At 53.0% G+C, this 17938-nt stretch overlaps 9 protein-coding genes across 9 annotated transcripts; 5 read left to right on the plus strand and 4 right to left on the minus strand.

Moving 5' to 3' along the window:
• Positions 1 to 64: 64 nt before the first annotated feature.
• On the plus strand, positions 65 to 545 carry GIQ15_05322 (uncharacterized protein; the record flags this gene model as incomplete). Its single annotated transcript, XM_033552739.1, has 3 exons — positions 65 to 148; positions 241 to 391; positions 487 to 545. The coding sequence occupies 3 exons, from the start codon at positions 65 to 67 to the stop codon at positions 543 to 545; spliced, it is 294 nt and encodes a 97-aa protein (XP_033406469.1).
• Positions 546 to 1015: 470 nt separating this feature from the next.
• GIQ15_05323 (uncharacterized protein) lies at positions 1016 to 2443 on the minus strand (the record flags this gene model as incomplete). Its single annotated transcript, XM_033552740.1, has 1 exon — positions 1016 to 2443. One exon carries the CDS (start codon positions 2441 to 2443, stop codon positions 1016 to 1018), a length of 1428 nt encoding a protein of 475 aa, XP_033406470.1.
• Positions 2444 to 3394: 951 nt separating this feature from the next.
• GIQ15_05324 (uncharacterized protein) lies at positions 3395 to 4391 on the plus strand (the record flags this gene model as incomplete). Its single annotated transcript, XM_033552741.1, has 3 exons — positions 3395 to 3640; positions 3693 to 3944; positions 3993 to 4391. The coding sequence occupies 3 exons, from the start codon at positions 3395 to 3397 to the stop codon at positions 4389 to 4391; spliced, it is 897 nt and encodes a 298-aa protein (XP_033406471.1).
• A 111-nt stretch (positions 4392 to 4502) lies between these two features.
• GIQ15_05325 (methyltransferase) lies at positions 4503 to 5339 on the minus strand (the record flags this gene model as incomplete). The annotated part of the gene is made up of 2 exons (XM_033552742.1): positions 4503 to 5195; positions 5250 to 5339. The coding sequence occupies 2 exons, from the start codon at positions 5337 to 5339 to the stop codon at positions 4503 to 4505; spliced, it is 783 nt and encodes a 260-aa protein (XP_033406472.1).
• Positions 5340 to 5760: 421 nt separating this feature from the next.
• On the minus strand, positions 5761 to 6700 carry GIQ15_05326 (cell division control protein 14; the record flags this gene model as incomplete). The annotated part of the gene is made up of 2 exons (XM_033552743.1): positions 5761 to 6386; positions 6445 to 6700. 2 exons carry the CDS (start codon positions 6698 to 6700, stop codon positions 5761 to 5763), a joined length of 882 nt encoding a protein of 293 aa, XP_033406473.1.
• Positions 6701 to 7356: 656 nt separating this feature from the next.
• Positions 7357 to 7801, plus strand: GIQ15_05327 (protein kinase domain-containing protein; the record flags this gene model as incomplete). The annotated part of the gene is made up of 2 exons (XM_033552744.1): positions 7357 to 7612; positions 7659 to 7801. 2 exons carry the CDS (start codon positions 7357 to 7359, stop codon positions 7799 to 7801), a joined length of 399 nt encoding a protein of 132 aa, XP_033406474.1.
• Positions 7802 to 9609: 1808 nt separating this feature from the next.
• On the plus strand, positions 9610 to 11795 carry GIQ15_05328 (hexose transporter HXT11; the record flags this gene model as incomplete). Its single annotated transcript, XM_033552745.1, has 6 exons — positions 9610 to 9635; positions 9686 to 9769; positions 9828 to 10108; positions 10161 to 10305; positions 10361 to 11010; positions 11062 to 11795. The coding sequence occupies 6 exons, from the start codon at positions 9610 to 9612 to the stop codon at positions 11793 to 11795; spliced, it is 1920 nt and encodes a 639-aa protein (XP_033406475.1).
• Positions 11796 to 12435: 640 nt separating this feature from the next.
• GIQ15_05329 (branched-chain-amino-acid aminotransferase 2) lies at positions 12436 to 13617 on the plus strand (the record flags this gene model as incomplete). Its single annotated transcript, XM_033552746.1, has 2 exons — positions 12436 to 12478; positions 12533 to 13617. The coding sequence occupies 2 exons, from the start codon at positions 12436 to 12438 to the stop codon at positions 13615 to 13617; spliced, it is 1128 nt and encodes a 375-aa protein (XP_033406476.1).
• A 641-nt stretch (positions 13618 to 14258) lies between these two features.
• GIQ15_05330 (cyclin Pas1) lies at positions 14259 to 16394 on the minus strand (the record flags this gene model as incomplete). The annotated part of the gene is made up of 1 exon (XM_033552747.1): positions 14259 to 16394. The coding sequence occupies one exon, from the start codon at positions 16392 to 16394 to the stop codon at positions 14259 to 14261; it is 2136 nt and encodes a 711-aa protein (XP_033406477.1).
• Between the last annotated feature and the right edge of the window lie 1544 nt (positions 16395 to 17938).

Genomic DNA, 17938 nt, shown 5'->3' on the forward strand with positions numbered 1-17938 from the left:
TAGGCTGCTGAATCCCCTCGATCGGATGTAATTGCTAATGGAAAACTCTCCAGGTTCTGTCGAAATGGCCGATTCCGTCGAATCCACACAATCCGCGGCTGTGCCTCGCGCCAGCAAGCCCGTCAGCGAGACTCTACTGAACGAAAAGGTACGCTCCTCGGGCTATGCATGAGTGGACGTTTCCGACCTGAGATGAGAATGGAGAAGAACTATGTTCGTTGACGAATTGAACTCTATTAGTGGGACCGCGCAATTTCGTCCCTCCTCATCAGATCCTCCGTCGGTCTCGGCTTTGGTGTTATATTCTCAATCCTACTGTTCAAGCGACGAGCATGGCCTGCCTGGATGGGATTGGGCTTCGGTGCTGGACGAGCATGGGAAGAAGCTGATGGTATGGATTTATGGAACACTATCTGTTCCTTCTATTACAATATTCACGGGCTGTTGGTATTTGGTATGAGATTCCTAACGTACGTTCTTTGACAGCTTCCTTCCGACGAGGCGACCAGCCATGGACCCAGAACCTCCGCTTCCCAAGATCGTAAATCATACGTGAGGAGGGTGTGCATGATGAGACCGAAAAAGTGCAGGGAGAGTAAAAATACAAGCAAAATATGAACCAACACATATGTCCATCCACACCACTGGCATTCGACCCTTTTTATTTATTCCTCTTTTATCATAGCGCATACTATCCGTATATCTATCTCCCTCGGCCTCATGTCGCAGCAACTTGCAGGGGCCTGTACAATATCACTTTTTTCTTATATCAGTGCTAAAAAATCAATAGAGCGTATTGAATAAACCATCCAGGCGTTAAATAAAATGCATGCATACAGTTGGAGATATGTCTGTGGTCAATATGTGAATGAGTACCAAACACGGTACTAGAGTAGTAAGTGGAGAGGAGAAAAGATGTAGCAATAGCTCTATCTAGGGGTATATGGTACCATTTTTCGAAAAACAAATTCAAAGATCAAAAGAACGACTACTCCATGATATGCATGCCAAAACCCTAGGCAGGAGGAGACTCCACCGTGGCATGGCTAGAATAATATGCATTATACCCATGAGAAACTGGAACCTGTGCTTGCAAATGCGCCTGCGCCTCTGCTTGAATGTGCATATCTGTAAGGGATGGTGTTTGTGTCTGCATCGGGAAGAAGGTGTTGATCTGTGGTGTGTTCTCTACCGGACTAGTTATCTGCGGTAGGTCGGGAGGTGGTGAGGGTTCAGCAGATATGCCGCTGTGGCCGTGATGAGTTACGCAACCGACGCAGCTACAGTTCATGCTGCATCGACAGGTCCCCGTGAGGTTGGTACAGGGCCCAAGCATACTGATGGGATATTCCACCGTGTAGTAGGCAGTAGGGCTCATCATCAGTTCACCGTTACTCGTAACCGCGTTCTGAGACATTGTTGCGGATATAGAAGGGTTATCTGCGTAGTTGAAGGAGTGTTGTGGAAATGGCGAGCTGTGAACAAAGCCCTGGGAAAAGTGGCTTTGCCCGAAGCCGCCAAAGTCTGATTCAGGGTACTGCGGTTTCGAGGGGACATGTGCATCGTAGGGGGGTGATTGGACTTCGTCGCCTGTTTCGACTCCTTGGTCACCATATCCGGATGCCATCATGTAGCCCATTTCTTGAATGTAATGCCGGGTTGTATCGTTGTAAGGGTGGCTTGCACACCCCAGACACTGACAGCCGTCACCACAGCCACAGTTATGACCTTTGCATCCGGCCTGGAGGGTCGTTTGGCTGTAGCTTGCAGGAAGGCCTAGTGTAAAATCATCGGGGGGTCCAAATTGGTCATATGTGCTGTACTGCTGTTGCTGATGTAGTTGTTTGACAGTTGGAGACGTAAAAGTTGTGGTAGGAACAGAGTGGGAGTTGGAAGGATATTGCCCATATCCGTTGCCCATTGGGTTGACGAGGAGAGGACTGGGAGAGGGTCCAAGTTCGGATAACGAGGAAGGAATTGAGAGTGATTTATGCAGTGCGTTCAGTTGGGTCGATTGAGACCGTAGAGGAGTATATGTAGAGGAGGTGGATATCTCGTAGCTGGGAGATTTGTGCTTGATATCCCCGCTGGCAGCAGGAACATGGCCGTTTGATTGCTGTTTCGACCCACAGCACCCTCCTCCTCCTCCTCCTTCTTGTACCGCAGATGTTCCCGCCGCAGCAGGACTATCTGTTGTTGGATATGTGGGCGTCTCACTCTCCATTGCTGTAGAGTCATCCGTCTTGAGTCCATTCAGGGTAGACGACTCCTTTTTGACATGGACCGGGCCTGACGGCAGCATCCCTAGACTCCTAGCCACGCTATCTGCCGATGCCTGTATACTATTCTGCCGCTTAGAGCGCTTCTGAATACGGTTTGCATTTGGCCCTGTTGAAGACACCGGAGACAACGGAGCCCCCGTTGCTATCGACGAGCCTGGCATCGATGAACCCGCTATTGACGAACCTGCCACTGGTGAACTCGCTATCGACAGCCCCGTTGCCATCGATGAACTGGTAGGTAAGGCCTGCCGCTGCTGCCGTTGATGTTGCTGCTGTTCCGCCTCACCGGCCGTCATGGGCACTTTGTACAGCGGCCGACACAGACAAGTCGAACCTGCACCCCCGTTAGCCCTGCCCCTTGCAAAGAGATGGTATAATAATATGCTCACCCTTTGGTATTCTAACCATGAATGCATAGAGTTTCTGACAGCTGCAGGTACCCTTTGGATGAGGGCATTTCTGGAGCGGACGGCCTGCCTTGGGCACCTTCATCATAAGCCTATCGAAATGCTGGCATTTGGACGAGCGGTGTCCACGAATGCAGGGCTCGCTGCAGCTGTTAGCGGTATACTGTGATATGGATATATAGGGAGGACAAGCTGTACCATGACCATTTGGCCCCCTCCTCGTCTAGAGGCATGATTCCGGCGTCTCGGCTCGTCACAGCAGGATACGGGTGCTGGCAGGTCTCGATGACAGATTCCACAGATCGTCAGACGGCGAGCAGCGCAGGATTCCAGTTGGCGGACGGAGGGCTGGTTATAAGGAGGTCTGCTTTCCGCTCCCCTTCCCAGCACTTTGCGCGGGGACCGGCGCGCGAGCAAGTGTGTGACGGGCAGGGATGGCCGCAGTAGCAACGAATTACAGCGCAACTGCAGACGAGAGACGAAAGACAAGCAGGCCTAGCAGACTGTGGCTAATCGTGAATCGTGAATCGTGAATCGTGAATCGTTACAGGTATCTCGTTCCCCTCCAGATATTTCAAAAGCGCCCGCGATATCAGTGGAAGTCGGATGCGCTAGCCCGAACGGGAAGGCCGCGACTTGATACTTCTATCACCAACAGGCACAACACAGCAACGAGATCTGAAGGCCAGAGACCAGAATCAGAAGATGGCGGAGGATACGGCCGCCAGCACAGAGTCCCGGTCGTGGTTTCCAGCGATCCCGCAGCCCGTCAAGCGCGTCTTCGACCAGTTCCCGCTGGTGACATATCCGCCCAACGCAGCGCCGGCGAGGTCGACGGGCACGACGGGCACGACGGACAAGCCAGACGAGCACCGGCTGTACATATTCGCCAGTCCGCAGGCTGCCAGAAAGGGGAGACCGTCGGTGAACCCGCAGTGTCTCAAGTGGCAGGTCAGGGCTCTCCGTTCTGAGCTGCATTGCATTTGCTGACAGGGAGAAACAGGCCTATCTCAAGTTTTCGGGCATACGATTCCGCACGATTCCTTCCAATAACCATGCGTCTCCCAACGGGGCCCTGCCGTTTCTCCTCCCCGCATCCGCAGGCAATCCGGGGACAGACGACGCCCTCCCGGTGCCGTCGAATAGGCTGCAGAGATGGGCGGACGAGCAGGCGCATGTCGACCAGGGAGAGGCCGCCAGCATGCGGGAGGAGGTGTACACGTCGCTGCTGGACCACAGGATACGTGATGCCTGGGTAGGGATGTCTCTTCGCTTGGGAGGGTAACGGGCTAACGTTGAATAGCTGTATACCGTCTACCTGGATAGCTCCAACTTCGGCTCCATCGCGAGAAGAGCGTACGTAGAACCCTCGACGAACAACTCGATAGTGCGGACGGTGCTGGCATGCCAACTTCAGGAGGCCGCCAGGAGCCAGCTGCTACGGACGTCCACCTACATCGACGTCGACGACATACTCGCCGAGGCAAAGAACGCCTTCGAGGCCCTCTCTGTCCTGCTGGGTAGCGACAGCTACTTCTTCGGCAGGGCCAAACCGGGCCTGTTCGACGCCAGCGTCTTTGCCTATGTCCATCTCATACTCGACCAGAAGCTGGGATGGAACCACAACCCGCTGGCAACCTACCTGGACGGACACGATAACCTCTTACAACACCATGAACGTCTCTTCAATACGTATTTCTAAAAAGGCACGCTTGGGAAGGCGTTGGATGGGACATATCTTTCAGTTTATATAGAGCATCTAGCGCGAGTCGATTTATGTACAATATCGATCTATGTACAATATACCATCCCCCTACACTTTCTCTTCTCTCGTTAGACCGTCACTCCTTCGGAAACAGCCTCCATACCACACTCTGATGCCAATCCACTTCGAAGCCCGCGGCCCCAGCAACGGAGCAAGCTTCTCATCCACCGTCACCTCCTTCATCTCTCCCGCCAGCTCCAGACCAAACCGAGCAGCCTCTGCGACGACCTCCTCTGCCGTATGTGCATAGCTTGTACCACTGATCTTCATCCCGGTCTTGGGGTCAGTGAACCCAGCCTGGCTGATGCCGCCCATTTCAGAATGCATGTTCGTTATCAGCAGGACGCCCCCGGGCTTCAACATGGATGCCACCGCTGTAAAGAAGTCCTTCATCGGCACATGCTCCAGCACCAGCGTCGAGATGATCCCGTCGGCCTCGAGTGTACATTCCGGCGGACCACTAGATGCAAGCATGTCGTAGGTCTCGAACTTCACGCGGTCGATGGCTGCCGTACGCTTACGCGCGAGCTCAAGCATCCCCTTTGACGGATCCAGGCCGATGATGGCTGCCTTTGTTGCATGCTGGGCGAGAGGCAGTGTGTTTCTCCCTGTCCCGCAGCCTAGGTCGACGTATCTTGCATTCTCGGCTTGTGCATTGCTCAGAGAGAGGAATGTTGGCAGCAGCGTTTTCATCTCTAGGGTATCTAGGGCCTGTAGGAAGTTCCCGTCCGTGTCGTAGATCTGTACTCTGTTAGTGGCTATCTAATATATATTAGAGAGTAGGTATATACGCACCTCTGCCCATTGGTTGTATGCATCGACGGTGCTGATGTACTTGACTTCTCTCTTGGGTTCGGCCATGGTAGAATTGGGTGTTGTTGCCATGTTGAATATAACGGTTACTCTATCCTCGAGATGTCAAGATACCTCCTGGCTATCATCTTATATCCATCGTCAGTATAAAATTTCATGTTAATACGAGCACTTGAGTCATCCAATAGCCTCTTTGGGACTCCGAAGTTTTATCCTAGGCCCAACCTTGGTATTTCTCGGCATGGCAACGTCGGACTTGAACAAAAAGATACTGACATTGAGAAATTAGTGTACATAGAGTGCACCATCGAGAAGAGAAATATACAAGATGGACAAAGTCAACTCCCAAACACCGTGCGGAGAAGAACAGACAAAAAGGAAAAGCCTCGAACAACAGGAACCAAGTTGTGAGAATCCGAAATATTTGCAGCAGACCGAAAAAGAAAGACAATAATATATACGACGAAAAGGTGGTGGAAACTGGCAAAAACAGCTAGAAGACGGAACTGCCGAACGGTGCAGTCTCCTTTAGATCCTCGACCAGATCTTCGACATTGCTCAGATACCTCCCCAGGAGACCCTGTTTCTCCTCGGTCGACTTTGTATCCACAGTCGACGCAGACCGTCTGCGCGCAGAGACGTCAACGCTCCGCGACGAGGGGGCTCCCAGTTTGCTTGGAGTTCGCTGCAGGCCGGTGGCGGTGGCGGGTGCACTGGCGTTCACTGCTGGCAGCTGCGGAGTTTCCGGCATAAGATAAAAGTACAGGAACTCGACGAGCTTGAGCTTCACTTCACGAGAGGTCGAGCGCAGCTTGAACAGGGAAGTTATCGTCAACAGGCCGTCGAGTTCTTCAAAGGTGCGTGTGTTGGCCGGCGTGTCGAGGAGGGCCGTGACGAGGGTCAGCAGCGTGGCCGACTGGATTGCTGGACAGTTTGCCGGCTCCAGAAGGTCAAGGAGGATGTTCATGTATATCTCGCGCGCAAACAGGGAGCGAGACGGCGGGTGTAAGAGCAGGATGCCCTGGATGAGGTCCAACGCGGAGACGATGAGCAGGTCGTTGGTGCCATTGCTCCCGCGGCCGAGGAGGTGCTCAAGGCATGATATCAGCCGTAGTGCGACTGGTGTGAATGTTAGCGCACGGCAGAGGACAGACGCGGGATCGGCGTCAAGGCTCACCATTCCACTGAAAGCCATCCTGAAGCTTGTAGAACTCCCTGAAGGCGGGATCGTCCGTCAATTCGCTGGTGGACTTGGGCGGCGACGGCGTCGAGCCCAGAGGTATCATTGACCGCCTCTTCTCGGCGGCCGTCAGCTTCGACCGCGACAGACATATCTGTGCCAGCAGACCCTCGACCTGTCGAAGGCCCTTTCGGATCTTGCCCTGGTCGTGGGACGAGAGGTAGTCGAAGGAGTGTGCTAGGAGGGCCTCCATGAGAGCGATAGCCGGGTTCTCTGCTGTCCTCGCGTCGTCGTCGACTTCACTGTCTTCACCGTCGTCGTCGTCGTTGTTAGGCTGTAGGCGGAGGCTGGATGCGCTGTCTCGCGGGGAGGTCGCAAGCTCGATCTTATCTTAAGCCTGAAGAACAAACTCGGAGGAAGCGAGAGAGCAACTTGCCTAAAGCGGCTAGGCGTCAACAAGCCGCGGTTGCCGAGGTAACGGCACGTGATATAAGCGCCGAAGGAAGAAGTAGAAGTCTGTATAGAACAATAGTAGAGATGAAGAACGACAGTAGATGAATATATGATGGTGGTCAAATGGTCTGTATAGGCCATGCAATCGCCAACCGTAACGAGGCACATTTACTGACCTAGCTAAGGGATCAATCGAGAAGACATCCTGGCTACCGTCATGTTGCCCATATACTTGATCAATTCCAGGTAGACGGCCGAATGGTACTCATAGTGTCTTGGTGATGGAACCTGTGGTTTCGCTTCTCTGGATGCAATTGAATGCCAGCGATGTTCTTAATTCCCACGTCAAGAGCTTCGTTCGTCAAGCGATGGCCGGGCTGTCGTATTTGCACAGCTTAGGCGTCATGCATGGAGGTAGTCTTATATCCCGACTACCAGGGGTACTTGCTTACCAAAATGATATCCGCAGGCCTTCATCTTGGAAACCTCGCTTTGGCGCTTCCTGACCGTCATGAATACAGTGAAGCTGAGCTGTTGAATTTCTTCAGTGGCATGGAAGCGACTGTCCTTCTAGCCTTAGACCCGGCAGACCAGACGGATTCCCTGCCCTCTTACGTGCTTCTTCCTATAGATCTGGCAGAACTTGTATTAAAGGAGATCCGCGTGTCAACGAGCGACGAGTTATGCGTGAAGATCACCGATTTTGGAAATGGTAAGAATCTAACCTTCTGATAATACCTTTTATGCTAAGCCAACAGCTTTTCGGCAGGGGGATCTAGGCGGACATCTGGTCGATGGGCTGCACGGTCTGTACGGCGCCAACCATCTCCATATCATTTCTAACATGTCTCAACTCCAGACATACGACATGATCTGGGGCGAGGCGTTCTTTACCATATGAAGTGACAAAGACGTCCTGCTATCTAATGTAGCCAAATACGGAGGACCGTTACCCTCCTCACGGCTGCCTTATATAGATAGTAAATATGTTAACGGTTCGTACATCACACGTTTACCCTAAAGGACGCTGAGCGGCGATACGTACAGCGGCCTCCAGTCCAGCGTGGGAAGAAGATTGGGATAGAATCCGCGACTCTGCGCTGAAGTACCGACCAGCAACCATACCATGGGAGGAGAATACGCATCTGATGATTGACATGATTCGAAAGATGCTAAAAGCCGAGCCATCAAGCCGCACGCCGATGGAAGACCTAGTGGACCATCCTTGGTTTGGAGTTAAGGGGATGACGGTGGAGAGCCAAGCTGATATATAGAGACCGCATGACCTGTATACGTCTCAGGGACAATATGCAGGAACAAGACAATGACTGGCCGTCACGCCATCGTGCGCGAATATACCGATGGCAGCATCGACAAACGGCTCATCCGGGGCCTCCACGCGAGACTGCTCTCCGCATCGAACCTGCTAGGCCTTCCCCGGCCGGGTCATCCCCCGCTTACTGGAGAGAGAGGAGTGAATATAAGACATATACAAGCGTCTCGCCAGTTATGCCTGATTGCAGCGAGGCAGTTGACGGGTATAGGTACCATCTGCGGCGTGAAACAAGCTGGTTGGCAGGAACAAAGAAGCATGAGGCGCTGCGGGCGTTAGAAGAGGCGTAGAAGAAGGCTAAATCTTGGACTTTCATTGTCCACGGCCACGCCTGAGGTATTTAGCAACGCGCGTGTCGTGTTTCCTAACTGAGTGAATCTGGTAATGAATCCGGGGAGGGATATAACTGGAGACATCTGGGGCTGCGTGATTTCTTGTACCGGTACAAGTCCAACATGGATGTGGAGGTTCATCTTCACTCGTACTTGTTAGATGAAAGAGAAGAAAGAAGAGAAAGAAGAGGTCAAGAGAAGGTTGGATGAGTCAGCAGCCGTAGCTTACACTGTCATGGTATTACCGTATAGATGACAGTAATAACCTTACAGCCAGTGCGGTGTAACAAAGAAGTTCTTGTACTTACAGTGGGATAGCTGTGGTACCGTGATGTAAGTGTAAGTAACAGTATCCTCCCTTACGCTCTCTTCCATCTCTTCATCTTCATCATCTTCATCTTCAACTTCATCTTCATGACAACGTTGCAGTTCGCTCGCTTCGTCTTTCCACAAGAACCATGTCGCAGCTCATCCTTGACCCTGTATCCTGGCCTGCAAGGGAGCTCGAGCGGGGAGCATGACCAAGAAGCCCTCGACGGGAGGCTTAGACCAAGACACGACAAGCCGACGAGACCAGCAGCCAGTGGCCATCCATGCATTAGCCCGTCCTTAGTGGTCTCTTGATGCTCTCTGAGTGGCCTTAGCGGCCCTTTGATGCACTCTGAGTGGACTTTAGTGGTCGTTTGATGCGCATTTAGTCGTATCCTGGTCGTGTCTTGGTCGTATTAGCTGTCTGCTAGCCGTCTCTTAGCCTTCTCAGGCCATGTACCAGTACCGCGCATCCCTGCGAACCCGACGTCATCGCCAAGTACCGGTACTTCAGGCCCGTCCGCTTTGGGCGACGCCTTTAAGCCCTCACCGAGGGAGGATCAAGGTCGGGCAAAACCATGGCTACACGAACATATTTATATACGGCCGGGGGGCTGCACTTCAGCTCGGCATTCCTGTGCAACCTGCTTCACTTATAGCAGTGGCAGCTCCTCCATCCATTCTACACGCCCATAGCCTATACAGCGGATTCGCAGTCTACTACCAGTAGCCAGCATGGCTGATGCGGATGGGATCAAAGGGTGAGTGTCTCTGGCATCTACTGTTTCGGCACTGCTAACAGGCATCCCAGGACCGAGAGGCGTCCCTCTCTCTACGGCGCCGTCAAGGACCGCAAGAAGAGCATCGCCGAGTTCACTGAGAACGTCACCGGAGAGTGAGTCGAACTCGGCTTGTCCCTTGCCTCGTAGCTCTGGCTGACAAGTAATGCATAGAATCAAAAACCCGCTCGCTGAGATCCCCAAGGACCAGCTGCTCGAGGACGTACGCAACTTCGCCCAGGAGTTTGGCCTGCAGGGGATCACCGCGCTGCTTGAGAAGGGTGCGCTCGTCGCCCAGAACCCTGCAGGCTTTGAGACCCTGGAAGAGCTAGACGAGGATGACCGTAAATGCCTGCGTGAGGAGGTCACCCATCGGTGGAAGCTCCCCTGGGGCCTGTACTATACCATCTTCCTCAACTCCATTGCTGCAGCCATCCAGGGATGGGATCAGACCGGTATGTTCTATCCCGTAGCCGTTGTCGGTCAGTCAGTATTAACATTGTATAGGATCGAACGGAGCGAACCTTTCGTTTCCTCTTGAGTTTGGGATCCCCGATAGCCGTCCGCACTGTACCACTGATGCCATCTGCGAGAAGAATGCCTGGATCGTCGGTTTCGTCAACTCTGTCCCCTACATCGCCATTGCTCTCTTGTAAGTCTAGCCGACATCTAACGATCGTAATGGCTGTCTAACGGGTTGATTGCAGCGCTGGATGGCTCTCCGATCCAATTAACGACTTGATCGGTCGTCGAGGAACGATCTTCATAGCCGCCATATTCTCCTTGCTCGCACCCATCGGCTCTGCATTCACTCAGAACTGGGGTCAGCTCGTCGCCTGTCGCATCATGCTTGGAATAGGCATGGGTCTGAAGGAAGTCACCGTTCCCGTCTTCTCGGCTGAAAACACCCCTGCCAACGTCCGTGGAGGCCTCGTCATGTCCTGGCAGGTCTGGACGGCGTGTGGCATCTTCCTCGGTACTGTTGCTAATCTGGCCGTCGTCAACACCGGCCGAATCGCATGGAGATTGCAGCTCGGCTCGGCATTCATCCCAGCCATTCCATTGGTGATTGGTATCTTCTTCTGCGCCGAGTCGCCGCGATGGCTGCTGAAGAAGCGCAAGGTCGCCAAGGCATATCGCTCGCTGTTGAGACTGAGAAACACCCCTCTGCAGGCGGCGAGGGATGTGTATTTCATCCATGCTCAGTTGGAACATGAGCGCGCCGTCCTCGTGGAGACCGGCCTGATCAAGACGGACAACTTCTTCACTCGTTTCATCGAGCTTTTCACCATCCCCCGAGTGCGCCGTGCCACCCAGGCGTCCGGTGTCGTCATGATCGCCCAGCAGATGTGTGGAAGTAAGTATCTTCCTTCGTGGTATCTTTTGCATATACTAACAGGCTTTATAGTCAACATCATCGCTTTTTACTCATCCACCATCTTCGAGCGTGCAGGTGCAAGCAACATTACTGCTCTCTTGGCCTCCTTTGGCTTTGGTGTTGTCAACTTCGTATTCGCCTGGCCCGCCGTCTGGACCATCGACACCTTCGGCCGTCGCGGTCTTCTACTCTTCACATTCCCCAACATGTTCTGGACCCTTCTTGCCGCGGGTATGTCCTTCTACATCCCCAGCAGTAGTCCTGCGCATCTCGGCCTCATCGCAACGTTCATCTACCTCTTCGGCGCCTTTTACTCGCCCGGTGAGGGACCGGTGCCCTTCACTTACTCGGCCGAGGTCTTCCCCCTCTCCCACAGAGAGGTCGGCATGGCCTGGGCTGTGGCCACGAATAACTTCTGGGCTGCCGTGCTGGCTCTCACTTTCCGTCGACTAGACCTAGCATTGACCACACCAGGAGCATTTGGATTCTACGCCGGACTCAACGTCGTTGCCTTTGTAATGATCTTCCTGTTCCTGTACGAGACCAAGCAGCGTACCCTCGAGGAGCTCGACTATGTCTTTGGCGTGCCCACTCGCACTCACGCGAAGTACCAGCTCACCAAGGTCCTGCCGTGGTGGATCAAGAGGTATATCTTCCAGCGAAAGCATGCCATTTGCCCCGAGCTGTACCATCTTGATAGCATACGGGAGAGTGTCCCGGAGAAGCAGCCCGTCCATGAACACGATGGCGTCAAGCAGGTGTAGAGCAGGGCTAGTGATGGCAGGGATCGTAGTAGTTGATGAGATTGATATGACATGACATGACATGATTGATTGATTCGTTGATTTGCTGGCATGGTGTTGGTGTATAAATGATCTCATAACTGAATGAACAAACAATATCAAATTACGGAATATCTAGCCGCAGCATGCACCACCGTACACTATCCCCAATCCACTTGATATACATCCCTGACCGAGCTATCCCCGTCGTACGTAGATCCTCGGCCGGCCTACTCTCGGGCTTACAAAGCAGCTCTAGGGTTCTCCGGTTGAAGCTCCGATGAACAGGGACAAGGGAGGCCTGCTCAAAGATATATCCAGCTCCCCTTCGTACATTATACCGAAAGCGATGTGCAAACTGGCATAGAGGAATGCCCAGAGTGAGGCGATGGGATTGTCTTTAGCCAGCAAAAAAGCAAGTACACGATATCTAGTTAGTTAGTGGTTAGCTGAAATAGCCCTTACTTAATTACCGAGGGTAGTGGTGGTGTCCTTGTTTTCACAACTTCCCATCAACCAAACAAGTTGATATAAAGATTGATATAAAAGATAGACACGATCCCACCTGGAGAATAGCATTGATCCCATCTATCCATTACACTGACGGCTTCACATCCTCGCAATGGCTACCAAAGACTTCCCACCTCCGCCAACTCCCACCATCGGTATGACTCTTATCATGATACCAGCTGTAGATAGATGCTGAATATATTCTCTAGACTGGAACAACATCGGCTTCAAGGTCAGAGAGGTAAACGGCCATGTGGAATCGCACTTCTCTCATTCCGGGGGAGCCCAATGGTCTGCCCCTCGCTTCGTTGCGTCTCCTTACCTCCAGCTCCATGGCATGGCTCCGGCCCTCAACTACGGCCAGCAAGCCTACGAAGGCATGAAAGCCTTCCGCCACCCTCCATCCCCGTCTCATCCAAACGGCCGCATTGCCATCTTCCGACCAGACCGCAATGCCGCCCGGTTGCAGCGGTCGGCCGAGTTCGTCTCCATCCCACCCATCCCTGAAGAGCATTTCGTCGAATGCGTACGTCGTGCAGTCAGCGCTAATGCCGACTTTGTCCCTCCCTACGAGACGCGTGCGGCGATGTATATCCGTCCACTCTTGCTGGGTAGCTCTGCCCAGCTAGGCCTCGTGCCGCCGGATGAATATACGTTTGTCGTCTTCGTTATGCCAACGGGCGTCTACCATGGTGTTCACGCCGTTGATGCGCTGGTGCTCGAGGACTTTGATCGGTCTGCTCCCGAGGGGACCGGATCAGCCAAGTTGGGCGGTAACTATGCTCCTGTGCTACGGCATAGTGACAGGGCGAGGACGGAAGGGTACGGCATCACGCTGCATCTGGATAGCAAGACGAGGACGGAGATTGATGAGTTTTCTACCTCGGCGTTTATCGGGGTACGCAAGGACAAGATGACGGGTGAGGTCACGCTTGTGTTCCCAGATAGCAAGAATGTGATTGCCAGTGTCACTGCGGCGTCGGTGCAGGAGATTGGAGAACGCCTGTGTAATTTCAAGATCGAGAGGCGAGCGGTTCTCTACGATGAGCTGTCCGGGTTCGACGAAGTCATGGCTGCAGGTACGGCGGCCGCCTTGGTGCCGATTAAGAGTATTACGATGAAGTCCAAGGATGTCAAGTATGAGTATGATGCCGGCACCAACGACGAGGGAGGTGAGGTGTTTAAGAAGTTGATCAAGACGTTGCAGGGAATCCAGATGGGTGAAGTCGAGGATACGTTTGGATGGCTTGTGGACGCTGAACCCGTCGAGCAAGGATGGGTGGAAGGGAAATAATCATCATTCCTCTGATCTATCTACGGCTTATTCTTAATGCTTTCTATGTTTATGGCTAGATAAAACAAATAGGTAGTAAATGAACAATTGTGAACATGCAAGGAGATCATCAGTTAGGTTAGGTCATGTTAGATTTCACTAGTGTATGCTAAGGTAAGTCGGGACTACTCTTTCGAGTAGCTAGAGAGGTAAAAGAGAGGTACTTACGGGATACAGGGTAAGGTAGATAGGAGGCAGAGGTATGTATATACAGAGTGCCCGTTGCAGGTGAGCGCAAGGGCAGATGGCAGGGGGGGGAATATATGCAATGCATGTATGCGAAGAATCCTCATCACTCCAAACCGATAAGCCAACCAGCCAGCCCGCCAACCAAGAGTAACAAGAGTAGCAAATAAACGAAAGTTCAAGCAAGACAGGTCGGTCTATCACGTATAGCTTGAGTGAGGCAGAGAGGATATAAGTGAGAAGAAACGCCGCACACACGTAATGCATCGCATTAAAAAAAAAGACAAAAACAAGAGCGAAACAAAGGAGTTTTCCGTTTTCCTTTCACTTTGTTGTTTGTGTTTATTTCTTCTTGTTTTGTTGAAGCTCCAGACACCAAAAAATAAAAAAAAGATATCAGTGGAAGATTTTGCAGCTCAAATGCCCCATAGCGCCCGAACGTTCTCCTTACCGCAGCACGCACGCTTTACGCTGACGGAACCAGTAGCGCTCATACCTGCAACCTTATTGACCAAGAACGAGTCAGCAACTTGGTTGTCACGTAGGACGGCCAGAGAGTTGCTATCATCCTCGAGATCCCGCGCATCAAGCGCCATGAGATGGCGCACTTTTTGCTGCAGGCTGGCTTCTTCGGATGTGGATGGGGCACGAGAGCGTTTTCGGCAACGTCGAGTGCTGTTAATAGGGGATGGAGTAGTGCAATCCAGCGACAGTGGGAAGCCGGTGGCAAGCTCGTACAGGCCCTGGATAGCAGCGGCGTCCGAGTCGGACGGGGTGTTGAGAGTAAAATTCGACAGGTCGGGAACTGCACTGATAGCGCTGGTAGTACGGGAGGGTGGGGAGGGAGGGTATGTATTATAGCTTGGTTCGTGCTCATCGATTGGGGTAGCAATAACGAGGGGTTTTCTGCTTTCTTTAAGACAGTTGTTTGGCTGGGAGGTGGGGGTAGTGCGACGAGATGTGCGGGGTGCGCAGTTCATGGATGTGACAGATGAGATGGAGGAGGATCGAGAAGATCGAGAAGATCGGGAAGAGAACGACAGTGACGGAACATCAGACGCCATCGACTCAGGGGATGAGGTGAAGGAAGACGAGCGAGCCAGGGAAGAGCGGCGGCCCTGGAATGAACCGGAAGGACAGTCAAAAGAAGGTTGTTTGCTAATATACAAGGGTTGCGTAGGACGCTGGTCCAAGGTAGTCCGTTGAACGAAGGCCGTCTGGGCCTGCGAAAGTGCGGAGCAGATGGATGGACGACACGCACTGGCACTCACTGCAGGAGTATGCGTGGTGGCGTTGACTTGCGGGGTGAGCTGGGGGGTAGGAAGCAGTCCAAGCCTTGGAAGCGACGGAAGGGTGACGTTGGTCAAGTCGACCGTTGACGGTCTCCTCGGTATCTCAGTGAACGAGAGACCCGAAGGAGGGCTGCTACAGGTAGAAGGACTGCTTGGTGTGGTGCTATCGACTGGAGAGCCCACATTCGACACTGCCCAGGGGCCATCGCCCTGAGACTCCAGCGTATCAAGCTGGGGAGTCAGGATAGGGATGACCGTTCGCCAGCACATGCCGTCGACACTGGGGATGCCGCTGGCATTCGGTGTATACTTTAGAACGATATCGTTCCAGCGCTGAAAGACGGCGTCTGAGATGTGCAGGCGCCAGTCGACAGCCTGCAAGAACATGAGTTCGTTCTGGTTGATCTCTGCTGTGTTGAGGCCTGAGATCTTGCTCCACGCACGGGCGGAGTAGTTCCTGTCTTGCAAATACTTTGAGGCAAGGATGAGAGCAGAGAGGAACATGCGCCGGCCACATTGCATGGCGCGGGAGTAGGACTGCTGCAGTTTGGGCTGTTCCATGGTAAAGTCGATGCTTGGGACATGCGGCTTGATCAGGATCAGATAATAAAGGGCAACCTGCAGAGTAGAGTAGCTGGTTCGCGATCTGCGAAGAGTCTCCTGAATGAACGTTCTTAGGGGCAAAACCCCCTTGCAGCCAAGGGTAGACTCAACGCCTCTCGGGGACGCAGCGACTGAGAGGGGCCAGATAATCTCTACGATTTGCGATGCAGAGTCTTCAAGGGGAGGGCAGATATGCGTTAGACTGGTCGGAATGTACGGCGATGGAGGGAAGGGCGTAGACTTACCAACAAGACTATCGACGAAGTTGGTTTTCCTTTCGCACTGGCGCACCAAGGTTGGGGGAGGACGCGTAGCAGCCGTACGCCTAGGGTGTTGCCTCAGGCTCGTCGAGACATCTGTCTCTCCAGCCTTACTGTAGCAACCCTTTGCGGAGGTGCGGACTGCATCGTTCGTTGCGGCAGCCTTCTTCTCTTGAGAGTTGGCGGGTATCTCGTTTTCCCAGATCACATCTGCAGATGTGCATGTGGACGAGGCAACCGAGGTTTGAGACGAGACAGCGTCAAGAGAGAAGACCGACGATGCCGACGAGGACGCCGACGAGGCGAGCGAGGATGCGTAGGGGCAAGTCTGATGAACAGACTTTGAAATGCTCGGGTTTACAGGATTGAAACCCAAGACGTCTATAAATGTCGACATGTTTCTAGATCTGGACGTGAAGGTCCCGACTTTGAACTGTGTGTCGGTAGTGATAGACGGTTTGTCCGGGGGGTAAAGTTTGGGGGGGAATAGACCGATAGGTAGTAACCGTTTCGAGGGGGGCAGCGTAGGATGGCCCGTCTTTATGATGACGAAATCTGTAGGCGACGGGGATGCCTTTTCTAAATTAAATCCACAGCCAGACTGAAGGTGTTGATATGTGAGCTTGGAGCTGGTATGTGAATCTGTTTTTATGTTATAATGTTGTGACTGGTGAGTCACTTGGATGATGATATAGATGTAAAGCGGTGACTGGTGTGTGTTCGGGGGAGGCGGGTAAGGTGTAAAGAAAAGGCGAGGTCCCGATCACTTGCACTGGAAAATTCCAACGTCGCGGGCGCAAGGGGTGGTGTGATGAACGTATGATATGATGAAAGCAGGATAGGTCCAGGTCCGTTGAGTAATGTATTATGTCGGGTAGTCTTATGCAGGTACAGACGCAATATAAGAGGCGCGGTCAGGTATGTCGTTAAGGTGGCGTGCCTAACGACCGTGACTCTTCGGGGGCAAACGGAGGCCCGGCACTCAGACGGAGACGGAGATAGCAGTCATTATCACAGTGGCTTTGGCGTTGAAATCTTCTGGGCAGGCGATCGGGCTGGTGGTGGTGGGCGTTGGGGCCAGGAACATTGTTACCTGACCTGGCTGGCGTGGTGATTAGGCAGCACCAGCACCAGCACTGGCTAGGACTCGGCCGGCGCTTGTCGAAGAGACGAGAAGGGAGAGATGACCGGAGAGAGATGACAGGTGACGGGAGGTGACGGGGGATGACGGAGAGAGGGAGAGAGAGAGCTGCGGCGAGTCAAGAGTGAGTAAAAGGGCAAAAATAGCTAGGATATAAAAGTCGATGATGTGGTATGACTCCCGGGTGAGAAACTGGAGTGGCGAAGAAGTGGCGAGAGTTTCCGGGAACTCGCGGTGGAGCATCCCCCCCAAGCAGATAACCATAGCATAACCACAGTAGCATAACGGACGTACCTTTGCAGTGAGTCAAGCAGGCTTCCACGTAAAACAAAAATGAACGGAAGGCGATTAATACGATTAGACGATTAACGACGATTAAGAGGGCCGGGTTGGGCGTAAAATAGATAAGGAGAGGAAAAAAGTAAAGAGTGAGAGCAAAGACAAGCGGAATACGACAGCAAGAGAAGAAAAGGAAGAAGATGAGAGGAGAGCGAAGTAGATATAAGGTCTGCGTCTGATGTCTGCTTTTTCAACGTGGGACCGTCAGTTAGCCTGGGATAGAAAGAAGAGGGAGGGATATGACTCGACGCCCGGCTTAGCGCCCACCCAACCACCGTCAGTCAGCGAGGCGCAAGAGGACGACGAGCAGGCACCAGCAGCGGCGGACAGGGAGACGTTCAGCATCAAGTGATCCTCCTCGTAAGAGACAGACGACGGGCGAAGGCAGACGCGCGCGAGCAGGCAGCGATGCAACAGATACGGAGTCTTACCTGGACACAGACCTCAGCCGGCGATGGTTG

This window comes from Arthroderma uncinatum (genome assembly GCF_011692745.1).
Source record: "Arthroderma uncinatum strain CBS 119779 chromosome Unknown scaffold3, whole genome shotgun sequence".
NCBI lineage: Eukaryota > Fungi > Ascomycota > Eurotiomycetes > Onygenales > Arthrodermataceae > Arthroderma > Arthroderma uncinatum.